Genomic DNA, 25,994 nt, shown 5'->3' with positions numbered 1-25,994 from the left:
AGTTACAGATAAATCTAGGGTATGTCAAAGGTATGTCACACAAAGAAGGAAACATAATACTCAAAGAAAGAAGCAGCATACAACTAACAAACCCTTCTGCCCAATCCAACTCAGCCAGAAGCAGCCCCACTAAAACTGAGCAACTGATTTCTCCCCCTACATGGAAACACGTAGACCCACAACTTTCCCCTCAAAAAACAAACAAACATGCAGACAACTAGCAAGGAAATAACTTCAAATATCCCTAAAAAAGTCACATCAACAAATACACCAGAGATAAACAGAAAAGCACCCCAGACTGCAGCCCCCCCAAAAAGAAGGCAAGTGTTGGTAATAGGAGATTCTATCCTCAAAGGAACAGAATCATCCATCTGCAGACCAGACATACAATCCAGGGAGGTATGTTGTCTCCCTGGAGCAAAAATCAAAGATGTGGCTGAGAACCTAACCAAAATAATTAGCCCTACAGATTACTTCCTCCTCCTCCACATTGGGACGAATGACACAACAAAGAACCTGAGTACAATAGTGAGTGACTGCAAACAACTAGGCAGTAAAGTTAAGCTAGGAGCACAAGTAATGTTCTCATCAGTACTCCTAACGAAAGGCCAACACCCATTGAGGGAAAAAAAGAATTCTAGAAATAAACCACTGGCTAAAGGGTTGGTATCGCCAAGAAAACTTTGGTTTCCTAGATCATGGACTGCATTTCCTACGCAAAGGACTCTTGGCAAGGGATGGGCTGCACCTCACGAAAACAGGGAAAAATGTACTCAGAAAAAGACTGGCCCAGCTCATCAGGAGGGCTTTAAACTAAAATTGTGGGGGGAAGAGTGACCAATCTTCAGAATCTCTAGAACTCAAAACCAATCATAAATACCAAGAAAATAAATCAAACAATGAGGTGGGCAGAGATAAAAAAACCCCTCAAAACAACATTCAGAAGGTGCAGGATACATACCTACGAACAGGCACAAAAGCCTTAAATGCTTATATAAAAATGCTCAAAGCTTGGGGAACAAACAGGGTGAACTAGAAGCAATAGTACACGAGGGAGGGTATAACATAGTTGGTATTACAGAAACCTGGTGGTACAAAACCCATGAATGGAATGGACTGATGGATGGATACAAATTACTCAAAGGAAACAGGTCTACAAAAAGAGGAGGGGGAGTTGCACTATATGTAAGAGAACACTACATATCTACAGAAATGCACATGATCAAAGATAAAATCTCTCCAGAATGCATATGGGTCAATATAAAAGAGAAAAAAAGTGACATTACCATAGGTGTATATTATAGACCACCCAACCAATCAGAAGAAATAGATGAACTCTTTGCCAACCAGTTAACAAATGTATGTAGGAAGCATACCACAATAGTAATAGGAGACTTCAACTATCCACTTATCAACTGGGAGACAAACTCTGCTGCGAGCGGGAGATCAAACAGATTCCTAACCAACCTAGCCAACAACTTTGTCACCCAAAAGGTGGAGGAGGGAACTAGGCGTAAAGCCACACTAGACTTAATTCTAACTAATAGAGAAGAAGTGATAGAGGGAGTTGAAGTTGCTGAAACCTTGGGCGAAAGTGACCATGTCATACTGGAATTTAATATAACACAAACACTAGCAACAGAAAACAATCCAACCAGTGTCTTGAACTTCAAAAGAGCTGATTTTAACAAACTCAGAGAGAGAACCTAGGAAAGATTCCATGGATGAAAATCCTAAAGCGGAAAACAACCCAAGAAGCGTGGGAAACTCAAAAATGCGATCATAAAAGCCCAGTCCAGCACAATACCACTGAAAAAGAAAAATAAAGACTTTCAAGAAGAAACCAACATGGCTGCACAAAGATCTCTCTGACAAACTGAAAGACAAAAAGGGCAAATACAAAAAATGGAAAGGGGGGCATATAAATAAGGCCAATCATTAGCAGACAGTCAGAACATGTAAAGATGCAGTCAGGAAAGCTAGACAGTCAGTTGTCTTAGATGGTATAGTTACTCCTGCTTGAGCAGGGGGCTGTACTAGAAGACCTGCAAGGTCCCTTCCAGATTCTATTCTATTCTATTCTATTCTATTCTATTCTATTCTATTCTATTCTACTCTACTCTACTCTACTCTACTCTACTCTACTCTACTCTACTCTACTCTACTCTATTCTATTCTATTCTATTCTATTCTATTCTATTCTATTCTATTCTATTCTATTCTATTCCTGTTCTGTCCTCTCCCACTGAGTAGCCTCAAAGAGGCTCAAAAGTCCAACAGAAGCCAAACATAAGCTGAACAAATGAAAACTGGACTTCTAACAGTTAACTCTCCAAAGTTTATATCAGACAGCAATGTTGTAATTACCGGGCAATGTTTGCAGGTTCTTGGCAGACGGCCAGCAGCTTCAGAGCCTAGATACAGACAAGCAGACACGCTACAAAACTCATACGCCAACAAATTGTCCACCACGCCTGTCCTGCGCAGCCACACCCCTTTTATACTCTGTAGGGTGTGGCCCTACGTCTCCCGGCCATGCCTCTTGGCACGTTGCAACAATTGCTGCTGCTGTTGACGACGTATTCCACGTCTCTCCCTTGCATCCAAAAGGGGCTCTTCCTCGGTGCTGCCGGCCTCTGCCTGCTGTCCATAGGCACATCAGCCACAGTCAGTTCTTGCTGACTCACCAAGGGAGTCGGCCCTTCCGGCACGCTGCTCGTGCCAGCTTCCTCCTCCTCCAACTCATCCTCCGAGTCGGTATGCCACGATAAAGCACCCTCCGGGGCCGGGGTCACAACAATGTCTCACCAGCGATGCTGTGTATTTGGGATGTGGTTTTTTGTCCTCAGATGACCGTGTGCCACAGATTAGGCTGGATTCTTCCTGGTGCTTCTGCTTCCTTCCAAATGCTAAAGGAAATGGAGTCTGGCTTCCCAGTGTGCACTTGTTCTGGGAGTGAGGGTTCATGGGTAAAGGGGTTGGGTTAGCTTCAAAACAATAGATTTGTTTTTGCCCCCCAGGCCACTAGATGAGGGTAGAGAGTAACAACAATACACACACACACACACACACACACACACACGGCATGACAGGCAGTAAGCAACAAAACCAATTCGGAAAGGCAGAGAGGAGGTTCAAAGAGAAGGTGGAAGCTCATGCGGCAAGGTCCAGAGTCAAGGTCCACAGGGTGAGGCAAGTCTGTGAGGCAAAAGGCGAGTCAACTGGGCAAGGCAAGTCCATGAGGCAAAGACGCAAGGCGCAGGCATATAAACATGAGTGAAAGCGATTTCCGGTTTGCCGACGCGGCTGCCATTGACATCTGTAAGGCGAACTCCGTCTTCCACGTCCAGTTTCGCTTCGCTGAGGGACCCTGGAAAGGGTTGAAAGTTGCACTATTAAGAAAACATGGATGAAGATCAGGAACAGAATCTTTTTTTGATGAAAGCAATTATTAAAACTATTCTTACAGCCACTGATGAAATAAGAGGCTACAGAAAAGAACAAGATGTCAGCCCAGATATACAAATTCAAACTCTGACTACAACTAAAGAATCAACTACACAGAATATAATAGAAGAAGTGGAACAATTAAACACTATTACAGAAGATTCAGTTGATCAACAAATAGATTTAATGGAAAACCCAGAAAAGAGACTGACAATATGGAAAATGGAAAAGACTTTCTATACAAACCAGAAGAAACCTGAGGAACAAGAAGAAGAATAGACTGAAGGGAAGATAAATATTTCAGGACAACTACATTGAGATGGAAAGAGAGAGACGATTTGTTAGCACTTCCAAAAAAATGGTGACTGGATGCCCTCTTTTGTTCCAAATAATATGTATAATAACAGAGGGAGATCCATTTGATGATTTGACAGCACAAAGATGGAAGGCAAGCTGGCAAAGAAAGAAAGCTAGAATAAGACTGAAGAAAATTGGGGTTTTGACTTATTAGTGAAGATTAAAAGAGAATATACTTTAATAGATAAGATGTATACTTTGAATTCTAAATTTTGTTATGAACTGAGATAATGAAAATTTTGAGCATTTAAAACTTGAAAGTATAAATATTAAAAGTTAAAATTGAATATTTGTCTACAAAGATTGAATGTAAAAGTAATTAAGACATATAAGCTAAAAATCTATTGAAAAATGTAATGAACATGTTTTATTTAGCTGATATAATAAGAATTGTACTAGCTTAATATGAGATAGTAGACATTAAGAGAAAAAGAGGAAGCATCTGATGTTGAAAAAAGAGAAATTCTGATTACTAAGGTTAAGATATTTTGAAATTAATAGAAAATAAGAATGTTATACTGTATTACTAATTAGATGATGTAAGATGGTGAGAAATAGAATATGTTTGAATAGATGTGTATCCTGAATATTAGACTTTGTGATGAATTTGATAATGGGAATTTTGGTTACTCAAAATTTGGAAATTATAATCAATAAATGTTAAATTCAAATATTAACAGGAAATTAAAAATTGAGAAAACTAATTAGGACATTGTCTATAAAAACTGAATGTTAAAATAACTAGGATATGTATAAGGTAAAAATTATTGATAACTGTAAGAATGTTACTTTTATTCAATTGATATAATAAGAATTGTATTAGCTTAAATATGAGACAGTAAATGCTAAGGGGAAAAGAGAGGAAATATTTAATGTGGTACTTTTGAGATTTCTATTAAAGATACTTGTATGTTATTGAATTATCGGTTAACCCAGCCACCATGTTGCTTTTTAAATACTTAAATGTAAAATTAGAAAATCAATAAAACTTTTTTTAAAAAAAACACGAGTGAAGGCTAACCCATGCCAGGTGTTCCTTATTACGAGGGGCAGGGTGACCTTCCGAGCAGCCTTGTAGACCTCTTTTGAGTTTACCTCCACTCTACTCTCCATGCCCTCTGATTGAGTGGGGGAGGCAGCTGTTCCTCATAACAGGGTATCTGCTGCCTCTCAACACCACTGCCTGTCTGCAGTCGACCACCTCACCCAATTCCTGAGGGGCCTGGCAGCTCCTGGCCTCTCCAAACATTCCAAGTGAGATGTGCCATCCCTGTCAGACGTTCCTGGTTCCAACTCCTCCTCCGAACCAGGATCCGATGGGGTCATGAAACAGAGGGGCATACTTTTAGTTTACAATTAAGGATCTTTGAGGTGCATAAATACCTTAGGTGTGTTCTGCTCCCTGTGGTTTTGAAGAAATTTATTCTTACTCTCAGATTTATTGCTCTATCTTGTCTAACATTCTTTTAGGTATTCAGTATTTTTATTTCTGTTTTTATATACTATCTATTCATTTTCTGTTTTTTCTGTTTTTAATCACATCTTTTTTTCTATTCATCCTTGGAAGTAAAGTCCCAATTTATAGCCGTGAAACTTTAATGGCAATATGATATAGAATTTTCATTCCATTAATATTTATCTCTAGCCCATTGATAGCTTATTGTCTAGAATTTCAAGGAATACATGATCCCTGGAAGCTGCCATTAAGGAGGACATCAGTTCACCAAAATAACAGCTCAAATTTCTTGTAATTTTGTTGAAGGTCTACCCTTCAGGTAAATTACATGAAATATTAGGGTTCATGAAATCATATAGTTTTGAATATATGTACCATATTCTTGATTTAGGATTCCCTCCTTTTTAGTATAGCAGAAGCCATTTTCTGGCAGTAATATTTTGTGTTATCTGATCGGTCCATATTCAGTGCTTGATCTTTTTGTGCTAATCTCTAAATCAGTGGCCCCCAACCTTTTGGGCACCAGGGACCAGTTCCGTGGAGAGAGGTTTTTCAGCAGACCGGAGGAGGTGTGGTTTTGCATGCTGCCTGCATCCCACGGATGGGGCTTCGCTTGTTTGCTGGCCCCGGTTTCTGGCATGCCGCAGCCCGGTGCTGGTCCATGGACCAGAGGTTGGGGACCCCTGCTCTGAATGCAGCACTCATTAACATTTCTTTTTTTTTCTTTAGGCTGAAAAGCCTCGAGGGTTTGCAAGAGGGTTTGAGCCAGAACGGATTATTGGTGCCACAGATTCAAGTGGGGAGCTCATGTTCCTAATGAAATGGTAAATTTGTCCTTTAATTTTTGAAGCTCTCACTGCACTTCTTCAAACTGAAGTATGACATTTGCTTGTATAAATGTTGAGGAAATGCTGTGGCTTAATGTCTGTCAGAATATGGGGATATAATTCCTTAGCACAGGATTCATACAGTATTCAGTTAACAGTTGGCTATTTTTGTTGTTTTAATCTTGTTTGCCTGTGGCAGAATGTAAGCTGTTGAGTTTGTTGACAGTCAGAATGGCATAGAAGCTTGTCTGCCTATAATATGGTGTCCTGAATTAGTTTGCTTGCTTAGGATTAAAACTTGATGTGGATAAAGTCTCTTGATGGTACAATATTTTTGTGTGCTTTAACTGTCTGGACTGTACTCTGATCTGGCTTTAGATTTTCCGCTAAAGAAAGGATGGTGTATAAATTCATTTTGAAAAACAGTATTGTCTGTAAATTCTGAAAAGTGATTTCTCAACTTAAGAGTTCAGCCACCTTTCTTACAATTGTCCTGTGGTAGGGTTAAGTATAAATCAGCAGAACATTCAATGAGTGCATTATGAAACATTAACTGTTCTGGAAGATTCACATCTTGGCAATTCCAGAACAGCCAAATAAACATGACGTTGTGAAGAAGAAAGCTCAACTTCTTTCTTTGGAATGAAATTTTATGCGTGTAACTACAAACTTGCAGCCTCCAGTTTTGCTAAATTATAGGTAGTGCTTGACTTACGATCAATCGTTTAACAACTGTTCAAAGTTATGATGGTCTCAGAAAGGGTGCTTGGTCTCAGAAAGGGTAGAGCACTTCTGGCCATCATAAAGCACTGCACTGTCCTCGTGATCACTGTCCAGGTGCTTGGCAACCTGTTTACACTTACAACTGGTGCCAAACCCCCTGCAATCATGTGATCGCCATTTGCAATCTTCTCTGCCAGCTTCCCCAATACAGAAGCCAACAGGGAAGGTTGCAGGCTACTGCTGAGAGTACTCCCTCTCGTCTCTGAGGGCTTATTGAAAGAGCTGCCTACCAGGGGGGAATCTTCAGTTCTACACGGACCTGAGATTTCTAGCCCAACAAAGGATTTCTCCTCCCCTCTGTCCACTGGGAGGAAATCCTTTGTTAGGCTGCAGAAATGGAATTAAATTTCTTCAGGATTTCCCCCAATGGATGGAGGGGAAAGGAAATTCTTTGTCAAGCTGCACGAACCTGAAGATTTTAGCTCCATCCCTGCAGTCCAATGAAAGATTCCCTCACCCACCCAGTGGACCTTCCCAGGGCCTTCCTCACCCCCTAAGGCACCCCACGCTCCTTACCTGGGACTCAGTCCATGTAATGACACTGGTGATCACAGCAACTGTCATGGTTGAATTGCTAAGATGATTGTTAACCTCTGTCGCTACTCAACTTGCCATAGAAACAGGGTGGAGGGAAAGCCTGGGAAAGAAATGGGAGTTTCAAGAAGCCGTCCACAGATCGTGAGACCCAAGGTCATCAAAAGCAGGTGTCTGACGGAGAAGTGGACCATTCCTATAACAAACAGAAAACATGTATTGGGCAACATGAACACATGATGGGTGGGGGTTATGAAAAGCCATTGTTAACTACCCAGATTTTTGCATGGGAAAACTAGAGTTGACCAAACAGTTGACAGCAACTGGGAGTGCCAGGATTGTAGTTATTGAACAAAACATTCAGTGTCTCACTTAAGTGTTTTGCTCATCCACTGAGATTCTATTCCCAATTGTGGTCATAGGTTGAGGACTACCTGTATTTATGACAGTTTGTTTGACAACTGTTCAAAGTTATGACAGATCTCTCGACTTCCGGTTTGTGATCACAGCCCTGGTGGACACATGGAGGCGAGCTTTGTCTCCAGCGTCCAGTTTTACCCCACTGGGGGACCCTGGAAAGGGTCGAAAATCGCCCTGTAGGGGCGATGAGCAAGGAGAGGACCCCTGCTTGATCCGGGGCAGCTCTTCAAAACGACAGGGAAACAACTGGCCATATAAATATGGCTCGTCACTAAGCTGCTGACAGCCAAAGTCAAATTTACTACCAAGCACTTAGCAACGTGGATGAAAGTGGGTGAGATCTTATCTTCTCTTTACCCTAAGTACCTTCTTCCTGAGAAAGCTCTTTGAAGTATCTTCCCCCTGTGAGGAGAGAGGGAAGGGAATTTTTATTCCACCCTCTTAAGAATGGCGGCGTCTGACTACCCAGGGTAATCAAAGCTATAAAAGAAGAATTTCAATCTAATTGGATTCATATGTCTCTGAGATTTGGGGACCAAAAATTTTCCTATCTTTTCTGGAGACTTTTGTTCTTATCTACAAAAAAGAAATAAAACTGGAAAAAGAATTAGAAAAATTTGGGACTTTTTTTTAAAAAAAAGAAGAAAATCTTAAATGGTATCAGTGACATCCTGTGGTGAAGCCTGGTATAGCAATTTGTTATTTCCTAACAAGAGACTTGGCTCAAAGCCCAGAACATAGATAAGACTGACCTTGGTACCATCTGTGAGAGATTCAACTGTAAGAGAACAGCTGAGCAGTAAAACTGGCCTTCTTGAACTGTGAATGTAAACTTTTACTGACTATTGCTTAAGAAATAACTGTTACTAGAAAGATTATTTACAAACACGTGAAAGGTGGATGAAGACCAGGAAAAAATTCTTGCCATGTTGAAAGCAATACATGAAACTATTCTTTCAGCTTGTGATAAAATGAGACCTAAAATAAAAGATCAAGACACCAGCTTAGATGCACAAAGCCAAACTTTGACTACAACCAAAGAACCAACAATGCAGAAGATAACAGAAGAAGTGGAACAATTAAATATTAAGACAGAAGACTCAATTGACCAACAAGTACAGCTGATGGAAAACCCAGACAAGGAAGTGACAAAACTGGAAATGGAAATGACTTTCTATACAAATCAGAAGAAATTTGAGAAAGAAGAAAAGATTGAATTGAAGACAAATATATCAGAGCAAATATGGGGGAACTGGAATAACAGGGCGACAACTAAATGAATACAAATGGGCTAGTCCTTCCAGAAAACTGGCAATCAAATGGTCTCCTTTAATTCAACTAACATATATAAGAATGAAGGGCGATTTATTTGATGATCTAAAAGCATTGATATGGAAGCCTAGTTGGCAAAGGAAAAAAGCTAGAATAATGTTGAAAAATTGGGGGTTTGATTCATTAGAGGGGATTTTATATTGTCAATTAGAGGGTTAAAGGGAGATCTTGAGATAAGGGGAATTTTGGTTATTAGATTTAAAATAGCTGGAAACCAGTTCAAAATAAAGATTTGTCTAATACTGAAAAATTAGATATAAAAGGGAAAAGAAAATTAATTATCATGAATATGTTTGACTTATTGATTAACCCAGGCAATATATATAATGGTTTTGATTTATTAAAGGGGATATTGTATTATTAAGTATGGTGGGAAATAGATAACTTTTAGGAAATTGAACTTTAGGAAATAGAACAAGATTACATTTAAATAGATAAAATGTGTATTTTGGACACTATAAAGTTTGTTATGAAATGAGGTAAGGGAACTCTTGGTTACCCAAAGTCTGAAAATTATGGATATCAAAGGTTAAATTGCAATATTGATGAGAAGTTAAAAATTATGTAAAAATTAATAACAGGATATGGATTGTTTATGAAGATTGAATGTAATTAAGATATGTATAAGCTAAAAATTTATTGATAAATGTAATAATGATGTCTTTATTGAGTTGATATAATTAGAAATGTACTAGTTTGAATTGTTGTTGTTAGTTGCAACGTCGTGTCCGACCCATCGCGACCCTATGGACAACGTTCCTCCAGGCCTTCCTGTCCTCTACCATCTTCTACAGTCCATTTAAGCTCACGCCTACTGCTTCAGTGACTCCATCCAGCCACCTCATTCTCTGTCGTCCCCTTCTTCTATTGCCCTCAACCTTTCCCAGCATTAGGCTCTTCTCCAGTGAGTCCTTCCTTCTCATTAGGTGGCCAAAGTATTTGAGTTTCAACTTCAGGATCTGGTCTTCTAAAGAGCAGTCAGGGTTGATCTCCTCTAGGACTGACCAGTTTGAACAGCTTGCAATCCAAGGGACTCGCAGGAGTCTTCTCCAGCACCATAGTTCAAAGACCTCAATTCTTTGGCGCTCAGCCTTTCTTATGGTCCAACTTTCACTGCCATACATTGCAACTGGGAAGACCATAGCCTTGACTATACGCACTTTTCTTGGCAGGGTAATGTCTCCGCTTTTTAGTGTGCTGTCTAGATTTGCCATGGCTTTCCTCCCGAGGAGCAAGCGTCTTTTAATTTCTTGGCTGCAGTCCCCATCTGCGGTGATCTTGGAGCCCAGGAAAATAAAATCTGTCACTACCTCCATTTCTTCCCCATCTATTTGCCAGGAATTGAGAGGGCCGGATGCCATGATCTTGGTTTTCTTAATGTTAAGTTTCAAGCCATCTTTTGCAATCTCCTCCACCCGCAACAAGAGGCTCTTTAGTTCCTCTTCACTTTCTGCCATTAAGAGTGGTATCATTGCATACCTTTGTTGTTGTTAGTTGCGAAGTCGTGTCCGACCCATCGCGACCCTATGGACAATGTTCCTCCAGGCCTTCCTGTCCTCTACCATATTCTGGAGTCCGTTTAAGCTCACACCTACTGCTTCAGTGACTCCATCCAGCCACCTCATTCTCTGTCGTCCCCTTCTTCTATTGCCCTCAATCTTTCCCAGCATTAGGCTCTTCTCCAGTGAATCCTTCCTTCTCATTAGGTGGCCAAAGTATTTGAGTTTTAGCTCAGGATCTGGCCTTCTAAAGAGCAGTCAGGGTTGATCTCCTCTAGGACTGACCGGTTTGATCGCCTTGCAGTCCAAGGGACTCGCAGGAGTCTTCTCCAGCACCATAGTTCAAAGGCTTCAATTCTTTGGCGCTCAGCCTTTCTTATGGTCCAACTTTCACTGCCATACATTGCAACTGGGAAGACCATCGCCTTGACTATACGCACTTTTGTTGACAGGGTGATGTCTCTGCTTTTTAGTGTGCTGTCTAGATTTGACATGGCTTTCCTCCCAAGGAGCAAGCGTCTTTTAATTTCTTGGCTACAGTCCCCATCTGCAGTGATCTTGGAGCCCAGGAAAATAAAATCTGTCACTACCTCCATTTCTTCCCCATCTATTTGCCAGGAATTGAGAGGGCCAGATGCCATGATCTTGGTTTTCTTAATGTTTAGTTTCAACCCAAGTTTTGCACTCTCCTTCTTCACTCGCAACAAGAGGCTCTTTAGTTCCTCTTCACTTTCTGCCATTAGAGTGGTATCATCTGCATATCTTAGGTTGTTGATGTTTCTTCCGGCAATCTTAATTCCAACTTTTGAGTCATCTAGCCCTACCTTTCTCATGATGTGCTCTGCATATAAGTTAAATAGGCAAGGCGACAGTATACAGCCTTGCCGGACTCCTTTCCCAATTTTGAACCAATCAGTGGTTCCGTGTCCAGTTCTCACTGTTGCTTCTTGGCCCGCATATAGGTTTCTCAAGAGACAAATAAGATGGTCTGGTATGCCCATCTCTTTAAGAACTTGCCACAGTTTGTTATGATCCACACAATCAAAGGCTTTAGCATAGTCAATGAAGCAGAAGTAGATGTTTTTCTGGAACTCTCTAGCTTTCTCCATGATCCAGCGTATGTTAGCAATTTGATCTCTTGTTCCTCTGCCTCTTCGAAATCCTGCCTGTACTTCTGGTAGTTCTCGATCCACATACTGCTGGAGTCTAGCTTGTAGAATTTTAAGCATAACTTTACTAGCATGAGAAATGTGTGCAATGGTGCGATAGTTTGAACATTCTTTGGCACTGCCTTTCTTTGGAATTGGAATGTAAACTGATCTTTTCCAATCCTGTGGCCACTGTTGAGTTTTCCAAATTTGCTGGCAAATTGAGTGTAGCACTTTTACTGCATCGTCTTTTAAGATTTTGAATAGCTCAGCTGGAATACTGTCACCTCAACTAGCTTTGTTGTTGCTCAGCTTTTCTAAGGCCCACTTCACTTCACATTCTAGGATGTCTGGCTCAAGGTCAGTAACCACCTCATTGTGATTATCAGGGACGTTAAGCTCATTCTTGTATAGTTCTTCTGTGTAATTTTTCCACCTCTTCTTAATCTCTTCTGCCTCTGTTAGGTCCCTGCCATTTTGGTCCTTTATCATGCCCATTTTTGCATGAAACGTTCCTTTCATCTCTCCAATTTTCTTGAAAAGATCTCTGGTCCTCCCTATTCTATTGTTTTCTTCTATTTCTTTGCATTGTTCATTTAAGAAGCCATTCTTATCTCTTCTAGCTATTCTTTGGAATTCTGCATTTAATTGGGCATATCTTTCTTTTTCTCCCTTGCCTTTCGCTTCCCTCCTTTCCTCAGCTATTTGCAAAGCTTCCTCAGACAGCCATTTTGCTTTCTTGCATTTCTTTTGTAAATTACACAGAAGAGGGAGGTTGAGGGATGGTTTTGGTTGCTACCTGTTGCTACCTGTTGTACAATGTTGCGAACCTCTGTCCATAGTTCTTCAGGCACTCTGTCTATCAGATCTAATTCCTTAAATCTATTTGTCACCTCTACTGTATATTCAACAGGGATATGATTTAATTCATACCTGACTGGCCTAGCGCTTTTCCCTACTTTCTTTAATTTAAGCCTAAACTTTGCAACAAGAAGCTCATGGTCTGAGCCACAGTCAGCTCCTGGTCTTGTTTTTACTGACTGTATAGAGCTTCTCCATCTTTGGCTGCAGAGCATATAGTCAATCTGATTTCTGTGTTGACCGTCTGGTGATGTCCATGTGTAAAGCCGTCTGTTGGGTTGTTGGAAAAGAGTGTTTGCTATGACCATCGTATTCTCTTGACAAAATTCTATCAGCCTGTGTCCTGCTTCATTTTGTACTCCAAGGCCAAACTTGCCTGTTATTCCAGTTATCTTTTGGCTTCCTACTTTAGCATTCCAATCCCCCATGATGATAAGGACATCATTTTGGGTGTTAGTTCTATAAGGTGCTGTAGAGCTTCATAGAACCGGTCAATTTCATCCTCTTCAGCACCGGTGGTTGGGGCATAGACTTGGACTACTGTGATATTGAATGGTTTGCCTTGGATTCAAACTGAGATCATTCTGTCATTTTGAGGATTGTATCCTAGTATTACTTTTCCTACTTTTTTATTGACTATGAAGGCTACTCCATTTCTTCTGAGGGATTCTTGCCCGCAGTAGTATACCTGATGGTCATCTGAATAAAATTCACCCATTCCTGTCCATTTTAGTTCGCTGATACCTAAGATGTCGATGTTTAGTCTTGTCATCTCTTGTTTGACCACGTCCAGCTTTCCTTGATTCATGGATCTTACATTCCAGGTTCCTATGGAGAAAAAATCTTTACAGCATCAGACTTTCCTTTCACCACCAGACATATCCACAGCTGAGCGTCCTTTCGGCTTTGGCCCAGTCACTTCATTCTTTCTGGCGCTACTAGTACTAGCCCTCTGCTCTTCCCCAGTAGCATATTGGACGCCTTCCGACCTGAGGGGCTCATCTTCCAGCATCATATCGTTTTGCCTTTTAGTACTATCCATAGGGTTTTCATGGCAAAGATACTGGAGTGGGTTGCCATTTCCTTCTCCAGTGGATCACGTTTTGTCAGAACTCTCTGCTATGACCTTTCCGTCTTGGGTGGCCCTGCACGGCATAGCTCATAGCTTCATTGAATTACGCAAGCCCCTTCGCCACGACAAGGCAGTAATCCATGAAGGGGATTGCATACCTTAGGTTGTTGATATTTCTCCCGACAATCTTAATTCCAACTTTTGATTCATCTAGCCCTGCCTTTCTCATGATGTGCTCTGCATATAAGTTAAATAGGCAGGGCGACAGTATACAGCCTTGCCGGACTCCTTTTCCAATTTTGAACCAATCGGTGGTTCCGTGTCCAGTTCTCACTGTTGCTTCTTGACCCGCATATAGGTTTCTCAAGAGACAAATAAGATGGTCTGGTACTCCCATCTCTTTAAGAACTTGCTACAGTTTGTTGTGATCCACACAATCAAATGCTTTAGCATAGTCAATGAAGCAGAAGTAGATGTTTTTCTGGAACTCCCTAGCTTTCTCCATGATCCAGCATATGTTGGCAATTTGATCTCTAGTTCCTCTGCCTCTTCGAAATCCTGCCTGTACTTCTGGTAGTTCTCGATCCACATACTGCTGGAGTCTAGCTTGTAGGATTTTAAGCATAACTACTAGCATGTGAAATGAGTGCAGTGGTGCAATAGTTTGAACATTCTTTGGCACTGCTTTTCTTTGGAATTGGAATGTAAACTGATCTTTTCCAATCCTGTGGCCAATGCTGAGTTTTCCAAATTTGCTGGCAAATTGAGTGTAGCACTTTTACTGCATCGTCTTTTAAGATTTTGAATAGCTCAGCTGGAATACTGTCACCTCCTCTAGCTTTGTTGTTGCTCAGCTTTCCTAAGGTCCACTTCACTTGACATTCTGTGATGTCTGGCTCGAGGTCAGTGACCACCTCATCATGGTTATCAGGGACGTTAAGCTTTTTCTTGTATAGTTCTTCTGTGTAATTTACTAGTTTGAATATGAGATAGTAAATGTTAAGGGGAAAAGAGAAGAAATATCTGATGTTGTAACCTGAGATTTACACTAAAGATTTTGTTATTGAATTATTAACCCAGTCACCATGTTGCTTTTTAAATACTCAAATGTAAAATTGGTAAATTAATAAAATATTATAAAAAAAGTTATGTCAAATCTCCCCAGAGCACTTACAACATAGAGGTGCAGTGGCTCAGTGGCTTAATGATGCTGGAGATGGTCTTTGCTTCAGCGGTTCAAGTCCTAGCACTGTTTGGCGGGGTGAGCTCATGTTACTTGCCTCAGCTTCTGCCCACATAGCAGTTCAAAAGCATATTCTATGCGGGTAGATAAATGGGTACCACTTCGGTGGGGAGACAAGCTGGCGCTTCGTGTGGATGGTTAGAATCCTGTTGGCGCTGGACCTTCCCGATTGTGACACCCGTTTGCGAGGCAGCTTCAGTGGAGGGAAAGGGCCCTGGATGACACTGCAGGAAAGCTGCTCATCTTTCTTTCTGGTGAGGAGCTAGCTTCACCCCCTGTGGCACACCTTTGAAAGTACACAAGCATGAACCAAACAGGGCTAGCGGTCTTAGGCAGCCAAACTACTACTCTGCATTAGCATTGTAGTTTCCTGGCTAATGTAACATTGCCATATGCTAAATAAATAAATAAACTTACAACCTGTTTTCGGAGTTACAGTGGCCACAGACACAAAAAGTCATGTGATCACATTTTGGGTGCTTAGCTGTTCTCAGTGTCCAGCGGTCATATTACCACGATTTGCAACTTTTTTTTGCCAGTTTCTGGCATTTGCTTCTGATTTCCAGCAAAATTGCCCATTGTGGAAAATGGATTCACTTAACAGCTGTAGTTAAAAAAAAGTTGTATCTTCGGATCTGGTCACATGCCTCAACTTAAAACTGCAATTACATAACTGTAATTTTGGACTCAATTATTTATTTTTATTTTATTTTAATTCCATTTATATCCCGCCCTTCTCCGAAGACTCAGGGCGGCTTACAAGCTTAGCAGTAGCCTTCATTCTATGTATATGCCTGCTTATTAGGGCTTATGATCGTAAGTCGAGGACTGCCTTTACAATTTCTAGCATCCCTCATTGTTAGCCATGCTGGATGTTGGGAAACAACCAGCCAGGCAAGGAGGAGGGATCAAGTGCAGAGTTAGCCTTGAGTCATTGCATAGTCCCAAGTAACCTAGGACTGAACACACACACCCCAGCAACTTTATCTGTTCCCATAAGAGGGCGAGTAGTCTGAGGAGATACTTGTATTAAACAGTGAATATAAAAAGTCTACTTCAGTTGAAAAACAAACATATTTTAAGGGGGGAAATAATGAAAATGTACAATAACATGTTTGCATAGGTGTGCACACCCTCTTATAAGTAGAGATATGGCTTTGTTCAGAATTAACCAATCACATTCAAACTGATGTTAAATAGTAGACAGTATACACCCGCATTCAGTTAAACTGATTGATCAAGCACATCATCCGAGCCCAGTTATATTTTGCAGAAACCTACATCAAGTGTGACAAAAGCATGTGGGAAAATGTGTTATGGTTTAATGAGACCAAGGTTGAACTTTTTAGCCACAATTACAAAAAGTATGTTTGGTGCAAAAACTACATTGTGCATCACCACAAGTACACCATACCCAGACTGAAGCATGGTGGTGGCAGCATTATGCTTTGGAGCTGCTTTTCTTCAGCTGGAACTGGGGTTTTAGTCAAGGTGGAAAGAATTTGGAAGAGATCCAAATCAGTCAATTTTGGAACCAAACCTTCAGGCCTTTGCTAAAATGCTGAAGATGAAGAGGAATTTCACCTTTCAACACAACAATGACCCAAAGCATACCTCCAAATTAACAAAAGAATGGCTTTACAAGAAGACCAAAGTTTTGGAATGGCCCCGGCAGAGCCCGGACCGGAAGAGTAGGCAAAGATTCCCAAGGCAAGATGTGCCATGCTGATAGGCTCTTACCCTCAAAAGACTGAATGCTGTCATCAAATCAAAAGGTGCTTCAACGAAGTATTAGTTTAATGTGCAACTACATTATTGTACATTTTTTGTTATTTTTTTCTCCCAAAAAGATTTCTGTTTCTTTTTCAATTGAATTGTACAGCTTATATGTTACGATACAGGTGGAAAAAACTCGGAAGTGATTTATCTTGGTCTGATTTTTTTTACATCTCAAAACCCTGGCATTTTAACAGGTGTGTAGACTGTAGGTATCTTCAAGACATTACACATTGAGAGACTTGGTGTCCTAGGATGGCAAGAGACATCAAGGAATATGTATCATCTTGCCACATATGCAGGATGACAAACCCTGGCATCAAAATCTGGCAGTGCTGTTGCAGCCCTTGGAATATCCTCCCCAGCTCTGGCACATCGTATGACTAGACTTTATTCCTGACTTACCACTGGTCCAAGGCTATACCTCCATATTGGTGGTGGTAGATCTTTTCAACAAGATGGCACATTTCATCTGTTGTAAGGGCTTACCCACAGTGAGGGAGATAGCACAGCAGTTTTTGGACCATGTCTTTCAATATAAAGGAATGGTTTCTAGGCTAATATGTGATCATACTACAAAAAAGATGTTGAGACCTTGGAAAAAGTTCAGAGAAAAGCAACTAAAATGTTCAAAGGCCTGGAGACTAAAACATACGAAGAATGGCTTCAGGACTTGGGTTTGGCTAGTCTAAAGAAAAGAAGAAATGGGTGACATGATAGCAATATTCCAGTATTTGAGGTGCAGCCACAAAGAAGAGGGTGTCAAACTATTCTCCAAAGCACCAGAGAGCAGGACAAGAAGCAATGGTTGGAAACTGACCAAAGAGAGAAGCAACCTGGAATTAAGGAGAAATTTCCTAACAGTGAGGACAGTTAACCAGTGGAACAGCTTGCCTTCAGAAATTGTGGGCACTCCATTACTGGAGGTTTTTTAAGAAGACACTAGACAGTCACTTGTCTGAAATGGTATAGGTTCTCCTGTTCGAGCAGGGGGCTGGACCAGAAGACCTCCAAGGTCCTGTCCTGTCCAAGTGTGGGGAGCTGGCGCTATTGAAGACCAGAACAGTCCCTTGAACTTTTAAGAGCGGCCATAGAACCTAATTCCAGGGCCGCAGCTGATACCCAGTGAATACCGAGACTTAGCAGAAGTTTTTAGCGAAAAGGAATGCAACAACCTCCCCCCCCCAAACCAGGTGACTGACTGTACAATTGAGATCTGTGAGCCAGACTTCCCAAGCCAAAAATGTATTCAATGACGCCCAGAGAATTAAAAGAGTTGAGGGGATACATCAACAAGAATCTAGCCAGAGGTTTCATCCAACCCGCAAAATCGTGTGTGGCTGCCCCTGTTCTGTTTAAAGAGAAAAAAGATGGATCGCAGGGTGCGAATCAGAGAGGGAGATGAATGGAAATCAAATTTCAACAGCCCTCTGGGAAGCTTCCAGTTCAGAGTTATGCCTTTTGGCCTTCAAGGGGCCCCTGCTGTGTTTATGCAATTAATCAAGTGCTACATGATCACCTGTATAAAGGGGTTATAGTCTATCTTGATGACATCCTTATTTACATCAAAACCATGGCAGAGTACATCAAATTAGTGCGTGAAGTGCTCAAAAAGTTGCCTAAAGCCAAGCTTTATGCTAAACTCTCTAAATGCGATTTCCATCAGACACGCCTCGACTACCTTGGGTACCGGACTTCCAGCAAGGGGGTTGAAATGGACGCAGCCAAGGTCAAAGTGGTGCTTCAGTGGCAGCCTCCAGAAAGCTGTAAACAGCTTTAGAGCTTCCTAGGGTTCACAAACTTGTATTGGCAGTTCATTCCTTCTTTTGCCAAGATAGCCCTGCCAATTACTGAACTGTTGAAAACCGGAAAAGGGGGGTCAACCCCTGTCATGGTCTATGGAATGCCAAGCAGAATTTGAAAACTTAAAGAGACTATTTGCAGCTGAACCTGTCCTGAAACACCCCGATCCTAACAAACAGTTCATAATCCAAGCTGATGCAAGTGATGTGGCAGTGGGAGCGGTCCTTTTGCAAAGAAATCAAAAGGGGGACTTACAACCCTGCGCCTATACCTCCAGGAAATTAACTGATACTGAAAGGCGATGGGCAATATGGGAAAAAGAGGCTTTCGAAGTGAGGTGGGCCTTATTAACGTGGTGTCATTTTCTTGAGGGAAGCCTTTTGAAGTGTGGACTGATCATAAAAATCTAAAGGCACTGAGAACCCCTCGAAAGTTGTCCCCTAAATAGGTCTGTTGGGCACAGTACTTTAATCATTTCAATTTCACTCTTCCTAGGGAAAAAATTCTTTGGCTGATGCTTTATCTAGGATGCCCCAGTAGAAAAGCCGCCGAGAGGACATTATAAACCCTATTATTCCCCTGCCACAATCAGCTTTGCAAATAACCACTCGCAGTCAAATGCACACACAGCCAGCCGAGCCAGAGAGCCCTCTTAAGGAAGAAACTTAGGGAAGAGTTAAAGACTGACACCTGGTTCCAGGCAAATAAGACTCTACTGACCCAACGGGATGGGTTAGCCTGGAAGGGCTCTAAATTGTACTTACCCAAGACCCTTAGAATCCAGGCACTTCAACGCAGTCACTACGCCAAATTTGCCAGTCACTTTGGCTTTTAAAAAACATTGCATTTGATCTGGAGACAGTTTTGGTAGACAGGGATGAAAAAGGACATTGAAAGCTACATAAAAAGCTGCTCCATTTGCGCTGCCATGAAAAGACCAGGGAAACTCCCTGGATTGTTGCAGCAGGTAGCTGGGAGGAAATAACTATAGACTTTATTGTTGAGCTACCAGAAAGTAGAGGAAATACGGTAATATGGACTGTCATTGATCTTTTTTCTAAGCAGGCTCATTTCATAGCCTCAGGGGCTTTCCTTGACTTTTCATCTGAGCAAAAGCTAACACAATGGTGGAACAATACATCAGATGCTACGTTAATTACCAACAAATGAACTGGGCTGACCTACCTTTTGCTGAGGTGGCTTACAATAATACTGTGCATAGCAGTACTGGACTTACTCCATTTAAGATAGCTACCGGCCAAGAATTTGTCCTCATGCCTGAATACTCTCAGGAACCACCTTCCTCACAAACATTAGACCAGTGGGTGACATCATGTCAAACTGTTTGGACTAATGTAAAAAAAGCTCTAACACAAGCTGCAAAAACTTACAAGGAACAAGCCAATAAGAAGCAGTCCCCTCAGAGGTTGTTTCTGCTGGGGGAAAAGGTCTTATCTTTCAGCCAAATATTTAAAGACTTAAATTGTCCAGTAAGAAACTGGGACCGAAATTTCTTAGTCCTTTCCCTATAGTTAGAATTATCAATCCTGTGACAGTTGAATTGAAACTTCTTCACTTACTTGGGAAAATTCATCCTGTTTTCCATTGCAGTTTGCTAAAAGCTCTGAGGGAATCCTCATTGAGACCAATTCCAAAGAAAGCACCTGGTCACCTTTTAGTTCAAGGAGACACTCATTATGAAATTAAGCGAATCCTTGACTCTAGGTTATACAAAGGGAAATTACAGTTCCTAGTGCAGTGGAAGGGGTATCCTTTATCAGAAGCTACCTGAGGTTAAGAGTGTAGACGTCAAAGCAGACTGGTTGATAAAGAAGTTTTATGATAAACACCCTCAAAAGCCTCAGGGAGATTCCTAATTTACTCTTTGCTTTCTGCAGGATTTGTTTTCTCTTTAGGGGATCCGACTGTCAAACCTGCAACGAACCTGACTGAAGCCATCTTGTTCGTTTTTGGTTGCCACAAGATTGGGGGGAGGAGGTATGGGAAGTTCTATGCTAGCCTAAACAATTCTCTGTCCTGTGGGAACCAAGGTCATTTCTGTGCCCTCAGCTGGGGGGGTTGAGCCTAATGTCAGAAAGCCCGCCAATCTATTCTATTGGGAATTATACTTGATTGCATACATTTGGGGGTGGGAATTTTAACTTTGTAATACTGTTGCTTTGGGAGGGAACTTTTGTCTTGGTTTCACTTTTGATCATGCCGATACTTTGTAACCAATGAACATGTTCTTAGAGGAAAACTCGAGCCTCGGAGTTCTGCTTTACTTGGTCTCATCTATCGAAACCATGACACTAAGCTTTTTACCTATATAAAAGACACCTGTCCACAGAAGGAAGCAATCAGATTCCAAACTCTCCACCATGGCCAAGACCAAACAGCTGTCCAAGGATGGCAGGGACAAGATTGTAGACCTACACAAGGATGGAATGGACTACAAGCAGCTTGGTGAGAAGGTGACAACAGTTGGTGTGATTATTCGCAAATGGAAGAAACACAAAATAACATCTCCCTCTGTCTGGGGCTCCCTGCAAGATCTCACCTTGTGGAGTTTCAATGATCATGAGAATGGTGAGGAATCAGCCCAGAACTACATGGGAGGATCTTGTCAATGATCTTAAGGCAGCTGGGACCATAGTCGCCAAGAAAACAATTAGTAACATACCACGCTGTGAAGGACTGAAATCCTGCAGCGCCTGCAAGGTCCCCCTGCTCAAGAAAGCACATGTACAGGCCTGTTTGAAGTTTGCCAATGAACATCTGAATGATTCAGAGGAGAACTGGGTCAAAGTGTTATGGTCAGATGAGACCAAAATTGAGCTCTTTGCCATCAACTTGCCGTGTTTGGAGGAGGAGGGATGCTGCCTATGACCCCAAGAACACCATCCCCACCGTCAAACATGGAGGTGGAAACATGCTTTGGGGCTATTTTTCATCTAAGGGGACAGGACAGCTTCACTGCATCAAAGGGATGATGGGCAGGGCCATGTACCGTCAAATCTTGGGTGAGAACCTCCTTCCCTCAGCCAGGAAAATGGGTCATGGATGGGTATTCCAGCAAGACAATGACCCAAAACACATGGCCAAGGCAACAAAGGAGTGGCTCAAGAAGCAAGTGGCCTAGCCAGTCTCCAGACCTTAATCCCATAGAAAATCTGTGGAGGGAGCTGAAGGTTCGAGCTGCCAAACGTCAGCCTCGAAACCTTAATGACTTGGAGAGGATCTGCAAAGAGAAGTGGGACAAAAGCCCTCCTGAGATGTGTGCAAACCTGGTGGCCAACTACAAGAAACGTCTGACCTCTGTGATTGCCAACAAGGGTTTTGCCACCAAGTAATAAGTCACGTTTTGTGAAGGGGTCAAATACTTATTTCACTCATTAAAATGCAAATAAATTTATAATGAAGAGCCAGCGCTTGTCCGAGGATGTCTCTGTGGTCATGACTAGACGCCAAAGGCGCACAGAACACTGTTACCTTCCCACTGTAGTGGTCCCTATTTTTCTACTTGCATTTTTGCGTGCTTTTGAACTGCTAGGTTGGCAGAAGCTGGGACGAGTAACAGGTGCTCACTCTGTTACGCGGCACTCGGGATTCGACCCGCCAAACTGCCGACCATCTGATCGACAAGCTCAGCGTCCTAACCCACTGAGCCACCGCGTCTTCGGCTTTGAAATGGAGATAAGCGCCGGCCCCTAGACTTGGACATGACTAGCACGCATGTGCGGGGGAACCTTTACCTTTACCTAAATTTATAACATTTGAAATATGTTTTTCTGGATTTTTTTGTTATTCTGTCTCTCCTTGTTAAACCTTCCATTAAAATTATAGACTGATCATTTCCTTGTCAGTGGGCAAATGTACAAAATCAGGCAATCCAAATTTTTCCCCTCACTGTATTAGGCCCATCCCCCCAAAACAAGCTAGGGTTTATTTTGAGGATAGGTCTTACTTTCGGGGAAACATGGTAGGTGCAAATGTATTGTCCATCAGAGGTTGGCAACTATGCCATGGTATCCTTGCAGTTTAGTGGGATATTCATCCATCTCCACAATTAGGAAATAGAAGATCCAGCAAGTTATCTTTTAAATTAGAGAACAAAATGAAATGGTTGTACCTGCTACCAGAAAATATTGACTTTGATATACCTTACAACTTTAAACAATAAATTCCATCAAATTATCACAAGTTTCATTCAGGTGACATGGTACAATTTTTGATCATATGTATTTTGAAAATAGATGTTGTTTATCACTCCCTGTGGGATAAACACTAACATTTTTTCTCTTGATTATATAGGAAAAACTCCGATGAAGCTGATCTGGTTCCTGCCAAGGAAGCTAACATCAAGTGTCCACAGGTGGTTATCTCATTTTATGAGGAAAGGCTCACATGGCACTCTTATCCCTCGGAGGATGATGATAAGAAGGATGACAAGAGTTAAGTTGCTTGTCCTTCTGTCCTCATCCCTCCTTTGGCTGACTTTTCTTTTAAAGGAACAGACTGTGGGTTTGAACATGAGGAAGAAGTGAAGAGACACTTGGCTGAGGATACCCTCTGTAGAAACAGGACAAGATCTCTGCTTGTGTATGCATGTGCATATTCATAATCTGTCACCTTGATTGGAGGAATGAAGGCCACCAACAGAAACAGCAAGTGCAGGTGCTTGTTCTGTAAAGATCACCTGAAATTTGCAACCTTTCTCCCAAATAGTATTAACAGCATTTTTATAGTTTAGCATGTGTGTGTAGGTTTGATTCCTTTTTTGCTATTTTTTGCGTATTGTGGGAAGGGAGGGTATGTGCCAACTGACTTGAGACAAAGTGTAGTTTACAGTATTCTATAGCCAGAATCATAGTTCTTTTTTAAAAAAAAACCTGCATCTTACTGCAATCAAAATAGGTTACTCTTAATCAAAATGCTGGAGCAAATGCATCTTTAATTGTTAGCATTAACAGCTAAGGTTGTAATCATGAATGCAGCTAATACAAGAATTATTGTCACACATATAAAATTAGGGAAGAGGAAAATTTAACACCTTGTCCTAAACTAAACTTACTTTTCTGCGTCCTTTTAACTTCCCCTTCCCACAGAACTAGGATTACTTTACTTTCCTGTATGTATTTGAACTTGAGAATCATGACGGGTGGGGGGAGGAAAGGAGTGAAATCTACTTTCCTACAGCACAAGTTGCAGAATAGTCTGTAAACACTTTTTGTCAGACCTGGGCATTAATAATTACTTTGTCTTGGCCCTTCACTTATTTTTAATGTAATAGACTTCTGTTTTTACAAAGGACATAATTTTACCTCTGAATTTGCTCAAGTCCTAGTAAGCCACCAACTTCTTCACAGGGCAGCTTGTATGTAGAACTGTATTGTACAAATCTTTTTTAAAATAAAGCATGTGTTAGGCTTCTGTGAAAATGTCTAAAACTTAATTGTTTGGATTTTAACTTCATCCTGAACTGTCCTTTTGTCCTTAATAAAATTTTAGATTTATAATCCTGACCTTTCTTTTTCTTATCCCTCTAGGCAAGGTCTCCCTTGCAAGTATTACATAATGGGAAGTGAATCTAGGGTTTAGAGAATACATTGTTTAAAATTTGTTCGTGACACTGTACAGCAGACATGTCAAACTTGCAACATCTCATGACGTCACGCAACGTATCGGGACAGTTTTGCCATTGCCGGCAATGGGGTGGGGGTGTGGCTTCCAGATGACGCATCTGGCCCGTGGGCCAGCAGTTTGACACCCCTGCTGTACAGTATACAATACTTAAGTCAATTGTATCCTATAGGTCCTGCTATTAAGATAACGGGTGACAATGTACCCTGCTTAGTCTGCTGTAAATGGCACTGTGTAGAAGAGAGGCCCAAAACATCATGCCACACATTTCTCATCCTTTTCTTCTTGTTTCTGGTTATTTAAAGAGGAGCTGTATTACTCATGTATCAACTAATATGTGAGCTTCTTGTAACTGCCCTTCTGGGTTTATTTTAATTACTATCTTCTTGTGGCACTTTCTCTAGAGTAAACTAAGAATAACCTGTTGCAAGTAGTTTAGTATGCCACTTACAGTGGATATAGAAAGTCTACACACCCCTGTTAAAATGCCAGGCTTTTGAGATGTAAAAAAATCAGACCAAGATCAATCACTTCAGAATTCTTTCCACCTTTAATGTAAATTCCATTTGCAAAAAAATGAGTTTAAAGTGCAAATGTGGTACTCTGAAAAATCTGAGCTAGCCAAGAATTGAAAGATGTTCTATCTTGGATAGTTAAAAAGAATTATCACAAAATGTTCAGTCCTGCCCATGGTACAAGTGGGAGGAACAACCCAGTTTCAGAATTCCTTTGCTTAAAGTAAAATTTATTGTAAAAATAGCCCACAGATGATAAAGATCTCCATTCTTGGCTCCTAACTTGGTTTTCTACTTTAAAAAAAAACAAGTTTTATTAGTTTTTCAGTTAAAATCTACATATTTAGAAAGCATCATGGTGACTGGGTAATCAGAGATTCAGTAACAGTTTTCAGTACATAATTCAGGTTACATTATCAAAACATCCTTCTCAATTTCCCTTAACATTTCATACAACCAGTTTAAACTAATAAATTTCTAGAAATAGCATGGTCAGTTAAAAAAAATGTCAATTCAATTTCATTGAGATATATCTATGTCCTGTTTTTAAATTTTACCTAATTTTGATTTTAATTATATTACTCAAATTTAGCCTTTAACATCCCAAATAATATTCACAACCCAAATTTCCCTTATTTCATTACAGCAAAAACTATAGCATCTAACATGTACACAATGGCTGAGTAGCTATGTTCTACCTAATAAGCATTGTCTGTTTCACATCCTAATACATCACACGTTACTGACAGGACCACAGCCTATGTTTATCAATCTACAACTATTTATGCACAACCAGATTCTGTTTTAAATTTTAGTTAATTCTTAATTCTTAAATAGAATAATCAAACATCTTTTAACATCAAACGTGGGATCTATAAACCAAATTTCCATTATGTCAGTGCACAAATTATAATGTCTAAAATAAGCCTAATAGATACATAAACACATTCTAGTTCTATCTCATAAACATTTTCTATTTTAGATCCTGATAGATCACTGATTACTAAAAGGATAGCCTTTAATGGTTCTCTAAGAACTCACTTTTTAAATCTAACTCTGGCTTTCTTTTTTTGCCAATCAGGTTTCCAGACCAAGGCCTTTAAATTGCCAGATAGGTCTCCCTTCGCTCCAATACATATTATTTGAATCGAAGGAGGCCATCTAGCCATCAGTGATCCACAAAAACCAAACCATTTGTAATCATTATGTTGTTGCCCTGTTAGTTCAAGTCTCTGTATTTGCTCTAAAAACTTTATCTTCAGTTCAGTGTGGATTCCT

General features: G+C 40.9%; 1 protein-coding gene across 7 annotated transcripts in view; it reads left to right on the top strand.

Annotated features, from left to right (window-relative positions):
- The window catches only part of LOC308676552 (chromobox protein homolog 1-like), a 74,126-nt gene extending 50,049 nt beyond the window's left edge, over positions 1 to 24,077 (top strand). For 6 of the 7 annotated variants that reach the window (XM_081342403.1, XM_081342400.1, XM_081342399.1 and 3 more), the window contains 2 exons: positions 5,990 to 6,084; positions 22,873 to 24,077. In XM_081342403.1, coding sequence (XP_081198529.1) covers positions 5,990 to 6,084; positions 22,873 to 23,017 — 240 coding nt within the window. In that variant the 3' untranslated portion in view covers positions 23,018 to 24,077. The remainder of the gene's footprint in view (positions 1 to 5,989; positions 6,085 to 22,872) is intronic. The other variant, XM_081342405.1, reaches the window with a different exon arrangement.
- Positions 24,078 to 25,994: the final 1,917 nt, after the last annotated feature.

This window comes from Vipera berus, assembly GCF_964194415.1.
Source record: "Vipera berus genome assembly, chromosome: W".
In the NCBI taxonomy this organism is placed as follows: Eukaryota; Metazoa; Chordata; class Lepidosauria; order Squamata; family Viperidae; genus Vipera; species Vipera berus.
The sequence above is the reverse complement of the archived record's forward strand: the minus strand, read 5'-3'. Positions and strand labels throughout refer to the sequence as shown.